The 17390-nt window shown below is 56.7% G+C and overlaps 1 protein-coding gene across 2 annotated transcripts; it reads right to left on the bottom strand.

The window, feature by feature from the left end:
• Positions 1-207: 207 nt before the first annotated feature.
• On the bottom strand, positions 208-16957 carry Wdr90 (WD repeat domain 90). Of its 2 annotated transcripts, none has more exons than XM_037200840.1 (41): positions 16650-16957; positions 16375-16551; positions 16178-16286; positions 15835-16005; positions 15501-15615; positions 15340-15407; positions 14884-14987; positions 14597-14815; positions 14423-14491; positions 13169-13279; positions 12945-13090; positions 12805-12862; positions 11521-11639; positions 11269-11430; positions 11061-11191; positions 10878-10994; positions 10285-10520; positions 9951-10090; positions 9651-9781; positions 8339-8469; positions 7898-8059; positions 7653-7781; positions 7343-7458; positions 7228-7268; positions 6926-7120; positions 6491-6682; positions 6166-6263; positions 5663-5765; positions 5357-5478; positions 5046-5205; positions 4766-4956; positions 4281-4449; positions 4080-4191; positions 3560-3731; positions 2223-2345; positions 1910-2084; positions 1670-1800; positions 1442-1585; positions 1251-1370; positions 1025-1109; positions 208-669 (listed from the first exon to the last, which is right to left on the bottom strand). In XM_037200840.1, exons 1-41 carry the CDS (start codon positions 16926-16928, stop codon positions 512-514), a joined length of 5691 nt encoding a protein of 1896 aa, XP_037056735.1. In that variant the 5' UTR covers positions 16929-16957; the 3' UTR covers positions 208-511. The 2 variants fall into 2 exon arrangements, with proteins under 2 accessions (XP_037056735.1, XP_028710456.1); XM_028854623.2 differs by having other exon boundaries at positions 512-669; positions 6926-7057; positions 16650-16928.
• Between the last annotated feature and the right edge of the window lie 433 nt (positions 16958-17390).

Genomic DNA, 17390 nt, shown 5'->3' with positions numbered 1-17390 from the left:
TGAGCTACGCGTCGGCGCCGCCACACGGGTGCTCCTAACACTGCAGATTGTACAGCCAGTGCTCTTGGACCCTGCAAGTCTCTCTGGTGGACAGGCCAGTGGTGAGCAAGGCTGGACAAAGGGCAGGACTGCGGTAGGGGCAAAGGCTGAGGGCAGAACAGAAGTGATGCAGAGATGCAACTTATGGGGCAATAATAAAACAATGTATCAATAGAACAAATGCCAGCTTTTATTTATTTAAACTGTACAAAATAAAAACAATAAAACAACCTTGTGCGGAAAAACCTTCCCAGTACACTAAGTCTTCTGTGTGTGTGTGGCGGGGAGTGATTCTGGGGATCAAATCCATGTCTTCACACATTCTAAGACATTGCCATACCCTCAGCCTCCTTAAAGCTGTTCAGGTCACCCACATTCAAGACAGTGCAGTCCCGGAGCCTGTCCCAGCCATCCTGGCTCAGCATACAGCAATCCACAGCCTGGCTTTTCTGCCTATGATCCTAGCAATAGTTCAGGGGCTGGCGACTTCCCACACCAGGATCTCATTGTGAGCAGCTGTGAAGAGCAGTTTGCCAGACGGGGTGAACCTACACAGGTGTACTGAGTCATCATGGCCTTCAAAGTCCTGGGCAGTCCCTGACACACAGTCTAGGAGCCTCAGCATGCATTCTGTGGGTAGATGACAAGGTGAGGGCCAGGCAGCATCCAGAGGGATGCCCAATCCTCTCGTGCCCCCGGCCTGACGCAGTGCTGGCACCAGGGAACCTTGCTGAGTGGAGTCAAGGCCATGATCAATCTCCATATCCCCACCCCTGCTATGGCCGAAGGCCATCAAAGCTGCCGTATTTGCTGGAGTTCAGGTGCTGCAGCTGGTAACTTGCACCTTGCCTTTGAGCTTAGGCCCTCTTTGGGTCTATGACTCCACACTCTTCAGAGAGAGGGAGCCCCAAGGCACAGAGGGGAAGAGTGGGTGAGCCAGTTTGCCATCCCCCAAAACAGCACAAGCGTGTCTACCAGCACTCACCAGCAAAGCCAACCACCATGAGCTGGGCCCCTGGGGACAGGCTCAGGGACATGGCAAAGAAGGGCAGCGGTGTCTTCTGCACTACCTGTAGGAAGACAGCAGACAGCGTGACGTTGGGGACTCCTGCTAGGGACACTGCCAGGCTCCATGACCTTATGGCCCTGCGATGAATAGCCCTGGAAGCGATGCCCACCTACAATGCAGCATCCGTCATGAGCGCACAAACCTGCTTCTGGCGGAGGCTGTAGAAGAACACCTCTTCATGTGCGCCAAGGCCCACGCACACCAGTGTCGCCCTGTCCCAAGGGCAGAAGGCAGCAAGAGACGGGGGCAGGAGGCCCAGAGCCTGTGAGAAACAGGGTGCTGTGTTGAGCGTGCAGGCCCCAAGCCCCACCCACACGCCCCTGGAACTCTCACCTCTGAGGTGGCAGGTGCAGGGAAGCTCAACCACTCCAGGAGCTCACAGCGGTCCCGGAGCCAGTCAGAGGCCCAGATGCTGACCCGCTGGTCCCCGCTCGCGGCCAGCCACAGTTCTCCACCCTCTACCCCTAGGTCTTCATACTGGGAGAAATGAGGGATGTGAGAACCTGCCGACTGCCCACAGCACCCCAGACCTCTTTCCAGCGTCACCTGAGGTTGCCTTACCTCTTTGCTTGTGCTCTGGATAGCAGAGATGGGGGCACCCCGGTGGTCACTGAGTACTCGGAAGGTCATTCCTGTACAGGGGCGGCTTATAGCCACAAGCCCATCCTTGTCTCCAGATAGGATGGTCTGACCTGTGCCAGATGGAGACTATGTTGCCACGCTGTGAGCCGAGCCTAGACCCTGAAGTGTGATGTGGGCCAGATGCAGTTGGCACATCCCTCTGTGGCGCCATCTCCTTACCATCAGTGGAGAAGGCAATGGCTGTCAGAGCAGTCCGGTGCGGGTGCATCTTGAGCTCCATTGCAGTACGAGAGATGCTGAAGACTCGAAGTGTGCCATCACTGTAGCCTGCCACCACCTGCTGCTGCTCTGGGCGTCCACAGGATGGGGGGGTCCACGCAAGGCAGAGACAGCTCTAGTGTCCCATGGTGGGGAAAAATCAGCATTTTCCCCAGGGAGGTGACAAGGAACCCGCTTCAGCCCGTGGGAGCACAGCACATGACCTGGGTTCTGCTTTGAGCGCATGCTAATCCCCCCAGAACTCCCCACCTACCTGGTTCAGCACTTGGAACTGGATCACCAGCTCCATGCTGGCCAAAGACCATACCCTCACGCTCCCATCCTCGCCACAAGTGGCACAGTGAGACTCGCTGGGGCTGAAGACCACCTCGTTTACCTGTGGGACCCAGTATGGCTGAGGGGATGCCCAGATGGGCCTTTCCTACCCTGGTCTCCAGCACCAGGCTGCCCACATAGGAACATCTGTCTTCTGCCCAAGTCTACTTGACCCACCCCCTCCATGTGAAGGTGCATGTTATTCCCCTAGACTTGGGGATGACCCCATCAGTAGGTGGGACTTGGAAACCCATGGGAAACATTGACAGAACCTAAAATATATAACGTGACCACGTGTCTCCAGCAGGCACTGTCTCCAGTGCCCGTGACATGAGTGGCTTTATGGCTTTGTTTTCTTCAGGCTGTTGAATGTCTTGATGGAGAAAACAGATATGTATCTTGTGGGCACCACTGAGAATTGGATCTTTGGAGGAAGGTGGCACAGATGCCAGGAAGCAATGAAATTCAGTGTAAACTGATACGTGACTTCTGGAGAAAATTCAGGGTTAGGGGGTGCTCAGGGGGCCTGGGTCCCATCTCCAGCTCCATTCAGCTGACCCAACAGTGGGCTCATGAGGTTCTTATCATGGCCTGGAACTCCTATCAACCCTTAGTGCCGGAAAGCAGTCAGGACGGCCAACACAGCTCAAGGGCTCAAGACCCAAACTTGTGGGAGGGAGAGCATGCTGGGTATTGGAACAACAGGAGACTGGCACAGGAAAGACAGGAGCATGACACACAGCCTGGACGAACCTGGAGGGCTAATGGACAGTGACGGGAGCCTGATACAGGCCACACGCAGGGTCTGTCACGTGACTGTCAGGCACGAAGAAATCCAGACACTCCCATCAACTGACTGGCCTGGCCCTAGATCTGACCACACCTGAAACACCCAGATCAGTTCCAACTGCATCTGAGCAGATCCAGCCAGAACCTGCTGGAGCCTCCAGCCACCTGGAGTCCACAGTAGGACCCTGATGATGTCAAGAGAGGAGCCTACGGCAAGTGCTAAGCAGGTGATGTGGGGCCTTTAACAAGTTACAAGAAAGGAAAGTAAAACAGAGAACCACTAGCAAGGACCTAGAAACACTGCAGAGCCAGCCAGGCCCCCAGCACACAGATCCGATGCCTGGCCATCTTGAGTCTCCCTAAGTATCACTATGAGCTGAAGACAGGACGATTAGGGCGAAGAGGAGGGTCGTAAATGGGCTTGCTGCCCTAGCCTGCCTTGTCTGGGGTGAAATCCTCTCTTCCTTAATAGCCCAGCAAGCTCACCTTGCTCCTGTGGCCACTGATGAGGCGGGTGCTAGTGCCCTCTGTCCAGCTGATGTACCAGAGTGTGCCAGCTGTGGTGCCCACTACACCCATGTCCATGCCACTGTCAAAGCTGGCACTCACAACAGCCCCATCCAGGGTCAGCTCACGCTCCATTAGAACAGAACTGGATCTAAAAGAATAGGGGAAGGGAATCTTGAGGCTGGAGACACGAGCCAGCTGAGTGCACCAGGTGATTGGGAGACCCAGCAGCCCGGGATGCTGTGTTCTCATGGGTAAAGGAACCAAGACCCTACAGAGCCCAGGGGCTTCACGCCCATCTCCTTGGTCTGCAAGGCCCCTGCTAGGCCGGAGTGGATTCTCAAGGAGGGCCGGCCCCAGCTGATGACAGATCCGTAGGGCAGCCTTCACTTGAGAGCTTTGCTACAGGAGTGCTGGCCTGCAGGATCCATCAAGAACTTGAGACTTTGCAGCCAAATCTCAAGGGAATGGTACAGGACAGAGGCCCACGGCAGCTCACCTGGCACTCGAGCCCTTGCGCCTCAGCTCTGGCACAACCCCCACAGCCCAAAGGCGCAACCTTCTTGTGTTACTTCCACTGACCAGTCTCGAACCCGAGCACAGTAGCACTCCTAGAAGACAGGATGGGTATGAGATGCCCACCCCCCAGGTTGCAACAGCTAGTCCAGTTGGAGGGCCAGAGAGGTTGTTGAGCACTCACCAATCTCGCCTTCATCAGCCTCCCAGGCCAGGAAGCAGCGGCCAGTGCCAGTGTCCCAGACACAGACCTGGCCAGAGCTGGAGCCACAGTAGAGCAGGGGGCTGGCCCCATAGCAGAGTGAGGTCAACTCGGATGTCCCCAGTTCCTCAGGGACTGGTTCTCGGTGTACCTGACAGAGCACAAGTGTGGCTGTGGGTCAGTGATGTCCTGAGGCAACCAGACTCCATCCTGTAAAGTTGCCCATGAAACACCTCAGGCTTGGAGAGATGGCTCAGCAGTTAAGAGCACTGGCTGCTCTTCCAGAGGACCTGGGTTCAATTCCCAGCACCCACATGGCAGCTCACAACTGTCTGTAATTCCAGTTCCAAGGGATCTGACACCCTCACACAGATATACATGCAGGCAAAACACCAATGCACATAAAATAAAATTTAAAGAAAAAGAAAGAAAGGGAGGAAGGAAGACCTCAGCCAGCAGCCTGGTACCTGGAAGCTGGGGTCTGTCCCATGGTGCTGCAGGAGCCAGAAGGTAATGGCACTTGTGCCCACAGAGATGAGCTCATTGGCATCCCAGGGGTTGAAGGCCACACCATGCACAGGCTCTGGGAGGCGAGTAGATGACAGGAGTTCATAGGTGGCCATGCTCCACAAGGCAAGGGTGAGGTCAGCATAGTCCCCTGAGGACACGAGACGGGGATGTCAGGCATTGTCCCGCCATTAGCTCCTCAGAAGCCTGCCTTTTCTCTGCCTACCCAAGCCCACCTACCCAGTGTCACAAGGAACTCATCATCTGGTGAGAAGGCCAGAGCTTGTACAGCTGTGTCATGGTGGGCAAGGACGTGCTGACAGAGGCCTTTGGGCACATCCCAAATTCGGATCTGACAGCGGGCGGCTGTGTCGCCACAGCAGGAGGCAGAGGCCAAGACCTGCAGGCAGGAAGGTGAGTGGTCAGTGGAGGAAGGCAGCCAGGTATGCCTGCCCTTGCTGAATGGAGGAGAGGCTGGGACAGTGTCCTTCATGCTGAGCTAGAACAAGCTATGTGTACCCTGTGCCCACGGACATGGGCAGGGTATGCACCTGGCCATCCTGGTTGAGTGCCAGAGTAGAGATCTCCTGGGGATGGCCAAGCCAGTGCTGCTGGGTGCCGGAATGCAGGTCCTCAACCACCACCAGCCGACCACACGTGTAGGCAAAGAAGCCTGCAGGCAAGGAAAACGCCCATGTCCCTGTCAATGCTGGCAGTCAGACCTCATGGGGCCTTGGCACAACTAGGGAGGGCATGTGCCAGGGCCATGTGCACTCCAGAAGCTTCAACTGCCATCCAGCGTTCACTTGCTCTGGAGGACCGGCCCTGGAGGATGAGACTGGGCATGGTAGCCTTACCTGTATTGGGCCGCCAGACCATGTTGGCCCGCCCGTTCCCGTTGTAGCCCACGACGGCCTTCAGTCGCAGCTGCTCCCTGCCAGCGGGAGGGAAGGAGACACTCTACAAGGAAGCAGACCCGGAAAGCTGGCCATCAGCACAGCTGGCCCCAAAACTACACGGGGAAGCTGGCTGGAGATACACAGTGGTCAGGTAAGGGACCCAGGGTATAACAGGGAGACGGGTGGGACACATGGAGCCACAGGAACTAGCAACTCGATGATCCTGGAGTGTGGAGGGGCCAGAGAGGGGGCAGCACTGTGCGACAGAGGGAGGATCAGCAGAGCACCAGTAGGTTGAGTATATATGCTGCAGGATGGAGGATGTGTGGACGCAGGATGGAGTGAGAGCTACCCCTCTGGGAACAAGACCCAAGAGACCCCAGGGAAGGCTGGGAGGCCCACATTCACCAGAGAGGAGGACTCTCAGAAACCCTAGAGTGGCAGTATGGTGCGATGCCAACCTTGACCCGTGTAGAGGCCTTATATCGAGCTGTGAAGTGCTTGTAGGAGTCCGGACGGGTTGGGAGCCCAGCCTTGACTCTCCAAAGGCTCCATTCACCTGAGAGGAGGAGGAGGAGGCCATAGGAACAGCCCACTACCATCTGAGACCCCTCCCCAGACACAAAGCCTCCCAACCCCGCTAGACCGAGAGCTGTGTTCCACCCACCGGAGGTACACAGGATCCCCAGAGTCCTGGAGGTGACCTCAATTCATCTTTCAGGAAAGATCACCACAAGCCCCAAACTGCCCTGACAGAGGCCTCCCTGCCTGGGGCCACCTGCTTACCGGTCTGGCTGCGGTGATAAGGAGCTGCAGCTGGTGCCCAAGAGCCCTTTGCAGCCTCCCGAGGACCATCCCCCACTCCACTGGCCTCCCTCTCCAGGAGCACAGGTGGGGTCGGCGCCTGGGCCTGAAGGAATGCCTCAGAACCATGGTTTTCCTCACAGGGTCCTTCCTCATCCGATGTGGAGAAGGTGCCTAGGTTAGAGTCAACAAGAAGAGGCAAACAGCCAGATATGGTGGCCCATGCCTTTAATCCTGACAAGCAGATCTTGGTGAGTTCGAGGCTAGCCTGGTCTACAGAGCTTTATTGTGAGACCCTGTCTTGAAAGAAAAAAAGAAGAAGAAAACAGCTACCTGGCCTGACATCACTCCAGAATCAGCACCAAGGTACACACGGAGCCCATGTACACCCAGACCTGCCCAGGACCCAAGCATTACCAGCGCTGCCTTCAAAGGGCCTGTCATGGACACCCAATGGGGATGGGGATGCCAGAGATGGTATGGGCACTTGCTGTCGAGGGAGGCCACTGGCCCCAGATGCCAGGTCCTCCAGCTGTCCTGCGCTGGAGCCTGAAGACAGAAAGACTGTATAAGGGCTGGACATATCCGATCCGTCTGTTAGGGAGGCAGTCTCTGTGGTGAGGACAGACACATCAGGCATGGGAGAGGACACCCAACCCAGTGTCAGCTCCACACCAACTAACGCTGCTGCACCCTCCAGCTAAGCCTGGGTCACTCACCGGCCTCATGGACTGGGGGGGCCCCAGGTTCACTTGGGTCACTGAGAAGAAGAAAAGGTGTCAGGGGCCAGCCAGCAGAAGGCCCACGCAGACACGGTGAAGGGCAGACACTTGCCTCTCAGGGGCGGCCAGGACATCCCAGAGGAAGATGGCGTCCCCCACGCTGAGGACCTGCTGCTGATCAGGGGTGAAGGCTACAGCACGCACAGGCTCAGAGTGGCCAATGTATACCTAGGGAGAGCAAGCATCACATCCCTGTGGACCCGGAGCATGTCCAGGGTCCTGTGCTCCCAGGTATCCCCATGTAGCATTTGGCCTCAGCAGGCAGAGGGTTCTGCACATCACCTTCCATCCTTCCAGTCCCTGCCTTCCCTCCCTTGATCCTCCAGGGGGCTCCTCAGCCTCTTGCTGCCCACAGCACATACCTGGCACCCAGAGTTTCCCTGTGCTGGATAATCCCACACTGTAATGGTCCGGCCAGTGGCTGCCAGCAGCAAACTCGAATCCTCACTAAGAGCCAGAGAGGAGCAGGCTCTGGAGCGGACACTGGAAAACTAGAATACAGTTCTCTCAAAGACGCCCCTTTGTGGTGGCGCCGTGGGCACTGGGGGCCAGGCTGCAGGAACAGCGAAGGATCAGCAGGCCGGCTGCCTACAGTCCCATGACTCACCTTCCGGAGAGCGTGTCCCGACACAGCATCCAGTACCACAATCTTGTTAGAGGATGTGGACACCAGCAGATGGCCTGAGTCCCCAGGGCTGAAGCAGACGGCCACGGCCCAGTCCAGGTGGCTGCTGGCCAGGTTTAGGGTGCTGACGTCCACATGTAGTAGCTGGGGGGACCAAGTGACCACTAAACCTCCAACTCCAGGTTTAGTGGGCACCACCCAGAGCCCGGGAGGGAAGCGGCTTCAGGAGCATCCTCCTGGGCACCCAGGCATAGCCCCACATAGGAAGCTGACCTTTTGGAGCATGGTGAGCCCAGGACCCCTTAGCATCGTAGATAGGCCTGCGACTGCTTCTGAGCAACTGCAGTCTCTCACCTACCCCTGGATCACTTTATACTCCATCTAGCTAGGCAGAAGCCCTGACCTAGGAGGTCCCACACTCACCTCGTCCAAGGAGGCTGACTCCATGACTGTCACCATGCACTTAGAGGGGCCCACAAAGGCCAGTCGGCAGCTGTCTCCACTGACTGCCAGAACACTGGGGTTGGGGCGGCCATCCTGATATACCGTGTTGGCTGCAGCGGCACAGAGCAGTGGGTCAGCAGGTGTGACGGGAGACATTTAATCCCATCCCCCCTGCAGCGTACACTGGCCCTCTACAGCTTCCACAAAACATGCATTTGAGCTCACCAGTTCTCACAGGCCATGATCAGGCAGGCATAAGTCAAGGAGGATCATCAAAGGCAGAGATGCCCTTTTAACGGGTCTCTCCTTTCCTGGTGCCCAGGCTGCCCACCTTCTACAGCGGAGTAGGCACAGACCCTTACTGACCCTTGGCTTGGAAAGAGGGTTCAGAGACCCCTCCTTGGCACATGGCATAACATAGGCCCTGAGTGTGGAAGCAATGCCCTGCTCTAGTTAGATATTTTTGTAAACTCGAAACAGCAAAGATCATCTGGGAAGAGGGAACGTCAACTGAGAACATGCCTCTATCAGGCCTGCCTATAAGCCAATCTGTGGGGACATTTTCTTTCTTTCTTTCCTTCCTTCCTTCCTTCCTTCCTTCCTTCCTTCCTTCCTTCCTTCCTTCCTTCCTTCCTTCCCTCTCCCTCCCTCCCTCCTCCCTCCCTCCTCCTTCCTTCCTTCCTTTGGTTTTTCAAGGCAGGGTTTCTCTGTGTAGCTCTGAGCCTGTCCTGGATCTCAATCTGTAGACCAGGCTGGCCTCTGTGGGGACATTTTCTTTCCTTCTTTCTTTCCTTCCTTCCTTCCTTCCTTCCTTCCTTTGGTTTTTCAAGGCAGGGTTTCTCTGTGTAGCTCTGAGCCTGTCCTGGATCTCACTCTGTAGACCAGGCTGGCCTCGAACTCACAGAGCTCTGCCTGCCTCTGCCTCCCGAGTGCTGGGATTAAAGGCGTGCGCCTCCATGCCCGACAGAACATTTCTTTGATTACTGACTGACATAGGAAGGCCCAGCCCATCCTGACAGTGCCACTTTTGGGCAGGTGATCCTGGCTGTGTGAGAAAGCAGGATGAGCAAGCCACGGGCAGCAAGCTAGTGAGCAGTTCTTCATGGCATATGCTTCAGTTCCCACCTTCAATCTCCTGTCCCACCTTCCCTGAAGGGAGTGTAAGCTGTGGCATGAATAAACCCTCTTCCCCAGGTCGCTCTTGGTCGTGGTCTTCACCACAGCAATGGGAAGCTAACTAAGACAGGTTTCCGCAGTGCGTGGAGCCAGTGGGAGTGGCTAGGAGCCTGACCTGCCACACGTAGGACGCAGCATCGGGAGACGGCACAGTTGTACTGGACCAGGGAGCCCTGAGAGCAGGAGCTGAACAGGAATCTGCCGTCAGGGGTGATGACCAGGCTGGTGATGGCCCCTCGGTGTCGCCTGCACCACACACGGGACACTCACTGACCTTGGTCCTGGGAGCTAAGATGGGCCTCACAGGGTACTGGCTTTCCTGCAAAGGGTCCTTCCCCACTCGGGGTCCCACAGAGCTCCTCAGCTTCCACACTCACTGCTGGTGTGCAAGCCCGGGTCCCCTGGGGGCACTCACGTGTGTTCTACCAGGACTCCAGAGTCCTCCAGGCTGAAGGAGCGTACAGCCCCACTGCTGAAGCCACAGAAGAAGTTTGGCGATGTGGGGTGGAAAGCGACGGCACAAGGGCTTTCACCAGGGGACGAGAAGTCATACAGCTGGAGGGGGAGGCCACCATGAAGGGTGGGTGGGAGGGGCCCAGAGAACCCGAGAGGCAAGGGTACCCTATGTGATTTTAACACCGAGTTCCAGAGACTGGGCTGGAAGGGCCACACTCCCTGTGGGTCCCCCTGCCCAGAGCCTTTCAGTGTGGCATCTGGCCCTAGCCCGACTGCCTTTGGCCACTCCCCACCTGTTGGAGGGTAGCCAGATCCCAGATGCGAACAGTGTGGTCAAGGGACACAGTGGCCATCTGTCCCCGGTTCTGTTCTGTAGACAGCGCCAGCACCGGGGCCATGTGGGAGCGGGCCAGCACCGTGTATTCCCGGGAGGGGACGTCCAGGAAGCCCAGGTGGCCTGAGGTAGTGGTGGACAGCACACGCAGGCCATCGGGACTGAAGGAGACTGAACCGACAGGGCCATCGTGCTCTGTGGGAAGGATGGGTCAGCAGCCTCTGGGACCCAGCAAGTTCCAGAACCAACTCAAGAAAGCTCACACCACACTCTGTGGGCACTGAGGTCCCCAAGGCACAGACCACATGTTGTTCTGTTGCTGCCGGGGTCACCAGGGTTTTGAGAGTATCCCGCCCACTAGCCACTGCCCCCAAAGCCCCTGTGAACCCAGCACTGTAGTGACAGACAGCAGACTCAGGACAGCCCCGACCTCACAACTCACTGTCCAGACCGAGAACAGTGTTGGCCAAACCAGAGACAGAGGGTCCCGACCTCCCCTGCGCCAGGGCCAGCCCTCCCCAAGCTAGGACAGACAGACATCCGCAGTCTCACCGGCCTCTAGGAGCACCGAGGAAAAGTCCAGGGGCCAGAGTCGCAGGTAGCCATCCTCAGAGCCCACGGCACACGTGGCAGTAGAGACGCCGAGGCTAATGATGGCAATGCCGGACCCTGGGAAGGGCAGGCGTCAGCACCTCAGTGTGACGTCACTTCCCCCGGGGACGGGGGCCCACTTACCTAAGCTGAGGTCCTGCTTCTCGGTGAGCGGGACAGCAGAGGGCCGTGCGGGTAGCAGGCGGCGGATGTGATGCACAGCCATGTGCTGGTGGTCAATCTCCAGAATGTGGCCGCTGTGGCTACACACAAAGCTGCCCAAGGAAGGCGACAGGTGAGGCAGGGTACTCAAGGTACAGGGTGGGCTGCAACAGCAAAGGCAGGCACTCACAGTATGCTGGCCGAAGGCGCCCGGTGGCCGTCCGGGGCCTGTGCAAAGGCAAGGTCAGTGAGCTCCAGCGCACAGTACTCCCCTAGGTCCACCGCACAGGAGCGCAGGGCGCCACCCCGCAGGCGCCACAGCCGCACGCTGCCCCTACCACAGGACGCCATCCTGTAGGCATGGAGGAGTAAGCAAGGTGGAACAGAGGGGCGCAAGGCCCAACAAACCCCGTCCCAGTACCATACAGCCTGGCCACATCACCTGGTTTCATCAAAAAAGGCAATCCGGAAGCTCTGAATATCAAAATCAGTGTGCACCTTTGCAAGAACCGCTACCTCGCCACCAAGGCCCACCTGGTCTGTGCCCCAGGCCACCACCACCTGCAACAAACCCACAATGAGCTCCAGGTGCAGACATAAGCTCTGTGAGATCTTTGCCTGGCCCTGCCCTGAACTGAAAGGCCTAGTTGAGGCCCCAGGCCCTCAACAGCCAGAGGCTTTCCCCCGACACAGAATCTGTCCCTGGATGTCAAGTCTGCACAGTGCAGCTGAAGCTGTCTACAGATGTACACAAAACATCTGACTGAGGCTGGGTATATTTCAGTGGCAAGGCAATTAACTGTCTAACGTGGGAGGGAGGCCCTGGATGGGAGTCCCAGCATTCAGAGGCAGTCCACATTGAAACACTGGGTCACTTCAGAGCAGCTGACTGCCCACGACTCTGACAACACTAAACATTGAAATACAGATTTAGAGTGTGTAGCCCTAGCTGGCCTGGAGCTCACTCTGTAGACCAGACTGGCCTAGACACACGCCCACCTGCCTCTGCCTCCCCAAGGCTAGGGCTTTAAACCCAGTACTCAGAGGCAGAGAGCGGTAAGAGGATCCCTGTGAGTTCGAGGCCAGCCAGGTCTACAGCACAAGTTCCAGGATAGCCAGGGCTGTTACAGAGAAACCCTGTCTCAAACAAAACAAAAGGAACGTGTCACCCCACCCAGCCCATCTTGATTCTCTCTTTTTTAAAAAAGATTTTATTTTTATTTTATGTACTTTAGTGTTTGTCTAAATATATGTATAAGCAGTGCCCATAGAGGCCAGAAGAAGGCATTGGATCCCCTGGGACTGGGGATCCAGACAATCGTGAGCCACCATGTTGATTATTTGGAAATGAACCTGGGGGCTCTGGAAAAACAGCCTGTGCTCTTAACCAGAGTCATCTCTCCAGCCCCATCTTTTTTTTTTTTTCTTTTTTGGTTTTTCGAGACAGGGTTTCTCTGTGTAGCTTTGAGCCTTTCCTGGGACTCACTTGGTAGCCCAGGCTGGCCTCGAACTCACAGAGATCCGCCTGGCTCTGCCTCCCGAGTGCTGGGATTAAAGGCGTGCGCCACCACCGCCCGGCTTCTCCAGCCCCATCTTAAAGCAAGGCATGCGTAGCACTTTAATAAACAGACACAAACATAAACAGAAGCGTTAGAAAGCAGAGGCTGGGTGGAGCTCACTCTCCAAGCGGCAGGCCCACCTCCTGCACCAGTTCTGTTAACATTACCGTCTTCCCGTGCTTGTCCTTGCCCACACCGCAGAGCAGCGCCCCACTGCCGGAGAAGCTGTGGATGTGGAAGATGAGGTCAGCAGCCTCTGAGCACCCCCCACTCCCACTGCCGCTGCCCTGTCCCAAGGCTGCCGCACCTGAGGGAGCAGATGGTGTGCAGTGGGCTTCGGAAGAGGGACAGGCATCCCCCAGTCTGGAAGTCCCAGAGACGCACCATGCTGGGAGGCTGCACTTGGGCTGAGGCTAGCAGGGTATCATTCCCATCAAGTGCCAGGGCAGAGACCTGGGGAAGCATAATAAAGAAGAAGGGTATACAGCCGGCAGGTTCAGCTCTCCCCACCCAGGCCCAGGGGGCAGGTACCTTGTCTGTGTGGCCAAGGAAAAATCTCTGCTGTCTAGTATCAACGTGTAGGACGACGATGACTGCATGGCAGGGGTAAACAACAGACTCGCCATCTTTGGTCCACAGGGCCTAGCACATGAGAGCCAGAACCAAAGTCGCCCACAGAAACCCAGCCAAGTCCCTCTTGGCTGCTTAGAAGGGGAAGCTGGCACATGAGCGCGCGCAAGCGCAAACACACGCAAACACACACACACACACACACACACACACACACACACACACACACACACGAGAGAGAGGCATCTGGCCACCCAGAGACACATCTGTCCCTCCCATCACAGGCATTTGTGGAAAAGACAACTAAGGCCCTTCATCATTAAGAGATTGGCAATCTTGGTAGCAAAAGATCAAAGGCTCAGAGATCCTCCCCAGAAAGGCCTGGTGAGTGCCCAGGGTCCTTGGTGGGCAGGAAGGAGGGACAGCTCAGCAGGAAAGGGGGCTTACTACTCTTGCAGACTCAAGTTCTGTTCCAAGCACCCACGTGGTGACTCACAACTGCCTGTAACTCTTGTCCAGGGGATCTGATGTCCTTTTCTGATCTCCGTGGGCTTTTGCACACACACATACACAGAAACAAATCTTTATGGGGCTGGAGGCTCAGCCGTATAAGGCACTTGTTGCTTTTACAGAGGGCCAGGGTTCGGTTCCCAGCTCCCACATCACAGCTCACAACTGACTCTATAACTCAGTTCCTGGGTGTCCAATGCCCTCTTCTGACCTTCCAGCACTTGCAGGACACATATGTTTTAAGATGTAACCCTGGCTGGAGAGATGGCTCAGCAGTTAAGAGTGCTTGACTGCTTTTCCAGAGGTCCTGAGTTCAATTCCCAGCAACCACGTGGTGGCTCACAACCATCTATCTGTAATGGGATCAGAACCTTCTTCTAGTGTGCATGAAGACAGAGCACTCACACACAAAATACATAAATAAATAAATCTTAAAAAAAAAAAAAAAGATGTCACCCAGAGCTATTGGGTCTTGGGGAGCCCTTTAACCCAGCCATTACCTGTCAGACCTTGCCAAATGAACAGGGGACACCATGACCTGACCCCCACTTGCCCACACAGGAATGAGTAGATGTGAACAGGGCAGGGCTTCTTGAGGACCATAGAGAATAAAGGACCCAAGACAGGACTAGGAATCTGTCCTTTCCAAAAACTCCCTCACGCCAGCCAATGGGAACAGGCCTGGCAACGACCTCAGAACCTCACCCACTGGGTGCTGTGACCCCCAAAACCGATGACTCCCTTGAGCCTCAGGACTGGGTCTGGGAGAAAGAGCTGAAATAGAAAATGCAAAATGAGATTCGAGGAACTCACGCCATACCCTGCCAATGCCAGCACCTCATCTCACCAATGCCCAAATGCCTTCCAATGGGCACTCACCTTACAGGAGCCGAGGTCCTCAAGGGCCATGGGCACCCCAGACGATTTGTCAGCAAGTACATGTTTACCCCTGACCACTGCGTGTGCATCAGTGGCCTCGTCCCAGGCTGAAGGACGTGGGCCAGGGATGCCGGAGGCACGGACACTGGAGACCTCTGGATGCTTGTAGGTCAGGCTGACCTCTGGAAGGAGTCTGGGTGCTGAGGGGACCTGGCAGGGCTGCAGCAGAACATGTGCCATCAGCACCCTAGGGCCACCACTCCCTGGCCCTTCCCAAGTGCACTCACCAATATGGGACCAGAGATCTGGGCCACAGGGGACCCACGGCTCAGCAAAGGTTTGCCAAAGACCACTGGATGAGGCAGGCGCCGTGACACATGCCCTAAGAAGACTGCAACAGAGCAAAGAGCCAGAGTGGGTCTGCAGGAGGCCAGCAGAGGTGCAGGAAGGGGTGCCCCCCTCACCCCTCCTATGGACACCACACCACAAACACTGCATCATTCTACCCCAGACCCTGCAGCTCCCCTCCCAACTGGAAAGCTTGAGGATCAGCTGCCGCTTGCACAGACCTTAGATGTGGTTCTGGAAGCTCAGATGACCATCAGCTAGGCCCTTCTCTGTGCCTACCTCCAGGCTGCCCCGGGCCCACAACAGCTACAGTCTCCACACTACTGAACCCGTCTCGGGATCCCCCGATCCTGTTCCCAGCAAGCCCTGCGCACCATGTAGTGCCACAAGCCTACCTGCCTCTGGAGGGGGGCAGCTCTTCTCAACCTGCTCATAAGGCGCTTTTGAGCCATCGCTTGGAAACCTCATGGGTGGCAAACATAGGCAGAGGCAAAATCAGTATGTGGGGCTGAAGGTTACCTGGGCCACTCACCACCAGAGGTTCAGAAATGCTCACCGAACGTGGATGTAATGGTCATGCCAGCTCTCCCCTTTTGGCACCGGGAAGGCCATTTCTCGAGGTACGGGGTTGACAGGCAGCTTTGCACGCCGGGCCTCAGTGACAGTGACAGCTAAAATGATCAGGGCTGTTCTAGATCAAGGGGAGTTTGTCCTGTCCTTTCCCATCCAGGCAAGATGCAACACCAGGCATCTGCCAGTGTATGCTGGGCCACCAGCCCACCCCAACGCTTCTTCTAGAACTGAGGCCATTTGGAGTATGGCTCTCATCTGCTGGGGGAGGGTTCCAGCCTTCTAATGAATGAGGATGGAGCATGAAGTGCGGGCCTTACCGGGGTCAAAGCACAGATCACTGGTGTAGAGGTTTCTGACTAATAGGCTGGCACACAGCCTGATGCTCTTGAGGTGGCCATAGTGCCGGTTCAGATAGAACATCAAAATGTCATGCAGGTCCAGCTGCAGGCAGGTCCAGCGGACGTCAGGAGGAGCTACACCTGCCAGGTCTGCATGACAGGCGCAACATCAGTACCGCTCGTTTTGTGTCCCCGTTTCCACAGTGGCAACCCTCTCAGCCCCAGACCCCAGCAGTCCTCAAGGCCACACACAAGCCCAGCCGGGCCTGCACCATCCCATTCTAGGCTTTCAAGCTGTCTCTCCTGAATCAGGTGTCACCACCTCTTCTGGACGTCTTCGTCTCGAAGACAAAGGGGAACTGAAGCCATGTGGCAGAGGACTTGAACTCCTTAAAGAGGTTGGAGAAAGACACACGGATGACCTGGCCGTCCTGTGAGGCAGAGCGAGGCCATTAGATGGAGATTCCGGGGGAAATAAACAGCAGCAAAACCTCACAGCCCTCCTTCCAATCTGAGCACCTCGGTGGACACATCCAGGTGGATAACGAAGTGCTTGGTAGGCAGGGGCCGGAAAAGTACATACAGGTACCGCCCAGTCAGCCCCAGAGACTGGGTGCTGGTTCTGGGGAGCTGAATGTAGTTGCTGGAAGAAACAGACCCACGGATGCGATACACGGCGCTCTTCAGGACCTTGTCCTAGAAAGAGAGAGGAGCCGCACACAGCGCAAAGCTGGAGGATGCTCAGAGTGCCCACCCGAAGATTGCTCAGGAGCAGGGGGGCCCCGGGGCAGTACCGTCACCACGGCCACATCTCCCTCTTTGCTGGACCGTTTCCACTCATCCACCCTGAAGTGTTTGAATACGTTGAGGAAGGGATGCTGCCAAGCTGCAGGGGAAGGGACGCCTCCCGAGCACCGGTCTAGGGCAGCGCGCCGCGACCTTTCGCCTCCGCCAGCGGGACGGGCTTCCGCGCGAGGAATGGTCAGTGACGCAGGGGGGACCTCCAGCCCGGGACTCCCAGAACGCGAGACCAGACGACAGTGCGCCGGGCGCGCACCGCCACCTCCGGCCATGGCGCCCCAGCTCGCGCTTCCCGCCTCAGCTGACGCTGTCCTACGCAACACACGCATCACGACGCCTAGCAACAGCCGCCTGGCAATATTGCGTCACTTCCGCCAAGGCAACGCATGGGCTCCTGTAGCTGCGTGGCACCCGGTTGCCTAGCAGCCTACCCTTACCCCCCCCACACACACACACACACGCACCCGCCTCTTGAGTGTTCCCAGGCCTCTCTGGGCTCGCCCTGGCCACTCCCATCGCTTCCTGCTTGGGCCTCTGCGGCTATGCCTAGCCCCCTCCCCCAGGCTACCTGTTTTATTGTTGTTTTTAAGGCTTTATTTATTTATTATGTATACAGCGTTCTCTCTGCATGTATCCCTGTCTACCAGAAGAGGGCACCAGATCTCATTGTAGATGTTTGTGAGCCTGGTGGTTGTCCGAAATTGAACTCAGGACCTCTCTTAACCTCTGAGCCA

The sequence above is a fragment of the Peromyscus leucopus genome, chromosome 8b (assembly GCF_004664715.2).
Source record: "Peromyscus leucopus breed LL Stock chromosome 8b, UCI_PerLeu_2.1, whole genome shotgun sequence".
Classification (NCBI taxonomy): Eukaryota; Metazoa; Chordata; class Mammalia; order Rodentia; family Cricetidae; genus Peromyscus; species Peromyscus leucopus.
The sequence above is the reverse complement of the archived record's forward strand: the minus strand, read 5'-3'. Positions and strand labels throughout refer to the sequence as shown.